Source organism: Etheostoma spectabile, chromosome 9 (genome assembly GCF_008692095.1).
Source record: "Etheostoma spectabile isolate EspeVRDwgs_2016 chromosome 9, UIUC_Espe_1.0, whole genome shotgun sequence".
NCBI classification, from domain to species: domain Eukaryota; kingdom Metazoa; phylum Chordata; class Actinopteri; order Perciformes; family Percidae; genus Etheostoma; species Etheostoma spectabile.
The window spans coordinates 10,999,281-11,004,280 of record NC_045741.1 but is presented as its reverse complement, the minus strand read 5'-3'; the positions used below and the strand labels follow the sequence as shown (position 1 = coordinate 11,004,280).

The window sequence follows — 5,000 nt, the reverse complement described above, 5'->3', positions numbered from 1 at the left end:
GTTCAAGTGATGTATCTGAGTCTCAAACTTGCTGTGTGTGTGTGTGTGTGTGTGTGTGTGTGTGTGTGTGTGTGTTGTGTAAATGTCTTTGTTTATGATGATATTAACATGGACCGGGTCTGATGCAACAGGAGTTAATATTCAGATCAAACAGACTATTAGATAATGGCTGTAGAGAATCTGTTGACAGCTCAATGCTTGTATCTGCATGTCCATAAATATGTGTATGTGTGCTTGTGTGCGTGCCGTGCGCGTTTGCAATTTGTGTTTTTTTTGTAGTGAAGCAGGATAGCCCAACACTGAGACAATCCCTTCTGCGCCTTAACATGGAAAACAAACTTCTTGCAATTGTTATCACATCTCAAAATGCATCTTGTACTTGTTGTACCACAGCCATTTGTAGGAAATGTGGTTAACACGATGTGCAAACCTAGCCTGGTGCTACCAGACTTTTCATTTGTACAGAGAGTCCTTGAAAGCGGGTACTCTGTTGATGTACAGTATGTGATGTGCAAGTGGGGACAACCACAAGGCTTATATTTAGCATTAGCTATTAGCATCGCTATTGTTAGCCTTAGCCAACTCCTTCACCACTAACAGAAAAATCAAACCTCGGGGAGGAGGCCCACAACATCGTGGCCACCAACAAAACTCAGCAAAGATTACGGGCTTTAATTTTTGGATATTCGGCAGTGCTGCCACAACGGACCGAATGGCTTTACATCTTTCTCCACCGCCATTACGGAACTACAACTCTAGCGCTCTTTGTTCTCAGCCACTCCCGCCGTTCGCTGATTGGACCGCCGAGAATATGGCGGGAGAAAACCCAAGAATATACCGCAAACCACAGCCATGAACCCAGACGTAATTGAGCGTAAGTACGTAGGAGGGCGGAGCCAGGCTAGTGCAAACCCCCCCCCACTACCCTTAAAACTGTTCACGTGGGCGCCCGGATAGCCTAGTTGGTAAAGCGGGTGCCCATATATAGAGGTTTACTCCTCAACAGAGAAGGCCTGGGTTTGAGTCCGACATGCGGCCCTTTGCTTCATGTCATTTCCCATCTCTCTCCCCTTTCATGTCTTCAGCTGTCCTATCAATTTAAGGCCTAAAATGCCCAAAAAATAGTCTTTAAAAAAAGAAAAAAGAAAAAAAAATCTGTTCACGCCTCTGTTCTTCTCTTTGATCTACAAACTGTAATGTGGTTTCTGAAGCTCGGTGCAAAGATGATTGAAGCGTAAAAAAAATCACTCAGCTGCGTCTAATGTGAGATAACAGGTAGCTTGTAAACTAGATTTTCTGTTTGTGTATTTTTAAAGCCTGTCACCTGAAGTCGGCTAGGTCTAACAGCATTTGTCCTCTTTGTGTGTCTGCCTGTTTGTGTGTGTGTCTGTGCGTGTAGAGTACAGTCGTTTCGAGGCGAAGATCCATGACCTGAGGGAACAGATGATGACCAGCAGTGTCAGCTCCAGCTCCACGTCGCTCCGCTCCACACAGAAACGCACGCTTTACGTCAGGTAACACAAACACACAGTGGTCAGAGTTGACTGATTGTCTAGTGTCCTTCGGTGTGACACAACCATTATAAGGTCTTATCTCGGCTATCGTGCTTGACATTTTGTGTGTGTTGAGATGCTGAAAGAGAGGTTATCACGTTTAAAATCACAATTAGATTGTCTGGCAAATACTGTCGAACACACAAACACATCCATTGCCTGTCAACTCTCTCAATTTGGTGTGTGTGTGTGTGTGTGTGTGCGTTTGCGTACATGCGTGCGTGCGTGTGTGTGTTTCTCTGTCCTCTTGTCCTTGCCTGTCCTGGTTGTTCAGTCGTCTCTGTATCACCCCGTCTATCCTTACTTTCCTCTGCAGAGCCCAGAAGCAGTGTCAGTTCTAATCCAGCTACACTTTTGAGATCCTCTCTTCACAAGAATCACAGCATTTGAAATATTGATTAAACACTAGGTCGCTGGGTCTAGTTAGGTCACATTGAAGGTCTTTGAAGATCAATACAATGGAAAACAAAGACAGGAAAAGGAGCTATAATGATCGCACTAATGATTTATGTCACTGGTTTGGCTTTAGGAAACATTTTAAGGTTATATTGGTCAAGCTTCAACTGAAAATTAATTCAAAATATGTTGGAGAGCAAATATCAGCCACAGTCTGAAATTGTAATTTGAAACATTTCAAGTTTTTGTAGATGTGTATTGCACTCTTGGATGAATAAAAGTGACTCCAATGAGCAGTCAAGGAGAGAGAAGGCAATATGAGTCTTTATGAATACAAGCAGCTGTTGTCAGGGGTTACACCTTTAACAAGCAGAGGCTTGAACGCTGACCCAGAGGAGGGTTACATTGTTTGGGATGACATCCGGTTGAATCTTCATTGAACTCTGACAGTCATTTAGAAACATAAAGCCTCAAAATGATATCTGTGTGAACAACATCAAGAGCCCACTATTAACAGTTGCTTATTGTGTAACAGGATACCTTTAAAGAAAAGGTTGAGAACAAACTTACATTTTCACCATTTTGGCTTCTCTGGAGCCTTAATCTATTCATTTGGAGTAATTATTATTTAATTATTATTAAACAGGCTGTTGTCTGACATTGTGACAGATTCCTGTGCCAGTAGCATCACCTTAGGTTTAAGAAATGAGAACCAAAACATTCAGTCTTTGTTTCTATATCTGGTCCAAAAATTAAAAAAATACAAAGCTCAGATGAAACTACAGCAGTACTGTGCATGAAAGGAACATGTGACCTAAACTGTGTTCAAGGGGCCTGGAAGGAAAAGGCAGCAGCAGCTGGAACAGAGTCACCTCTCTCACAGACTGAATCTCACGCACACACACACACACACACACACACACACACACACACACACACACACACACAGCAAGGCTGGGCTCCGGCTCTGTACAGACAGCTAGAGGCCAAAGGTCACATTCATTCATATTTATTATACAGGAAATTTAAAAGTAACATTACATTACAATATAAACGGGCCTGACTCAGTTTAAAAACGGGTTTTCAGCAGGTTCCTGTTCTGCAGAAACATAAAACATGGTCACAGCACGTCGGGACAGACATTTGTACAGGACATTGATACGGACTAGACAAGGTCACATTCAGGTCCCTGGAATCTGTAGTCCAACAAGTATCAGAGATTTATCACACTGACAATGGGACAAGCTGATTGATTTTTATTGAATATGTGACTGAAATATGATTATTTTTATTACATCGTTACGAGTGTTAAAGTCGATGACTGCGGACCCACAATCCGCCCACTTGGCATGCCCACCAAACAAATGGACCATTTCATAGAAAAATATGAGGAGACATTGCAGCTGCTTGCCGTCACCCTTGGTACATTTTTAAGTAGACACCCATAGGCATGAATATCATTAGCATGAATTAAGTGCGTACCCACTGTTTTTATTTGGTTTTGGTTGAAAGTGAGAAGAAATGGCTTGTCCACTGCTCCTTTGATTTAATCAGAAGAACGCCGCATTAGCATATTTACACAGTGATTGTTTTGATGTGCTGAAAAGCATTTGCTGCATTTGAGTGAAATGTGCAAAAATAATGAACTTTTTCGTTTATTAAGTTTATTTAGCTACATTTTTACTTCTACAAAGACTTCTATTTTTACTACTAAGTTTTTGTGCAAAAAAAGAGGAAGATTATAGAATTTTAAGGCAAATTTGTGTGTGTGCAACAATTAATTTTAATGAATGTACGTAATGTTCGAGCCACTGCCAGATAAGTTGATACAAAGCTAATTAAGCCTATCGGCTCCACAAAACTCTGTTCATATTTATCAATCTGGCTATGTTCACAAATTCAGCGATTTTCACGCAGAAGCTTGAGTGTTGCGTTTTACGTTAACGGCAACGGTCAGAGATGAAGAGGACATGATATTTACCTTTTCTAAAGAGTCCATGTTTTTTTAATCCACTGTGTCCTCCTTGAGCTACAGACACATGATTGCTGGTACTTATTTTACAGAAAGCTTAAAAAATAAAATCAATGTCACATAGAAGAGAGAGCAAAAAAAGGATATACTGTATTTACACTACCGGTCAAATTTTGGGATCACTTAGAAATTTCCATTGCACTCCATTATAGACAGAATACCAGCTCAGATCAGCTGCATGGTTTTTTAACCAGAGCAGCAGTTTTCAGATTACATTATGTGCTTACATAATTGTAAAAGGGTTCGATGGATACGATGTTTTCTCAGTTAGTTTTTTTAATGATATCAGATTAGTAAACAGAATGTGCCTTTGGAACATTGGATGAATGGTTGCTGATAATGGGAAATGTAGATATTGCATTAAAGATCAGCCCCCCACTCAGATCAGCTGGTATTCTGTCTATAATGGAGTGGAATGGAAATTTCTAAGTGACCCCAAACTTTTGACCAGTGTTAGCGGCTTTGTAAGATTATCCACAATCTGGCACATAGTGATAAATAGATAATGTTAACTATGTTCGTAGTTTAGCATGTCAGCATGCTAACTCTTGCAAATTCGCCTTAAACACATAACACAGAAACCACATATTACTTTTGCAGGTATTTGTTCAAAATCCAAAATATTGGACAAATAAAAATTCTAACACTGGGATTTGTGGATCTCCTTTTTTTTAAATTGTACTCTGGGTGACATAATGAAGGAAAGGAATGTTATTTGTTCACTCAGATCAGACAGCTGCCCTTTACTGTATGGATCTGTGGACCCACTAATGTAAATGCAGGCCTGCACCTTGTTTACAGCATTTCTTGTAACCTTTCACATGCTGCCGTTTTAGAACAGTACAAATAATTGCACATAAACAGCAATACTATGACATTTGAGGGACATGTTGAAATTCAATACAGTTAGCCTGCTGGCTGTGCAAACACATCACTACTATGCTATTTGATTATACAAATGTCCACAGATATACAGTATGTCCAAAGGTAAAGAGACACACACACACACACACACACAC

General features: G+C 40.4%; 1 protein-coding gene across 11 annotated transcripts in view; it reads left to right on the top strand.

Moving 5' to 3' along the window:
• The window catches only part of dlg1a (discs large MAGUK scaffold protein 1a), a 117,318-nt gene that overhangs the window by 97,182 nt on the left and 15,136 nt on the right, over positions 1–5,000 (top strand). For all 11 annotated transcript variants that reach the window (XM_032526543.1, XM_032526541.1, XM_032526542.1 and 8 more), the window contains one exon: positions 1,400–1,514. In XM_032526543.1, the coding sequence (XP_032382434.1) occupies positions 1,400–1,514 (115 nt within the window). The remainder of the gene's footprint in view (positions 1–1,399; positions 1,515–5,000) is intronic.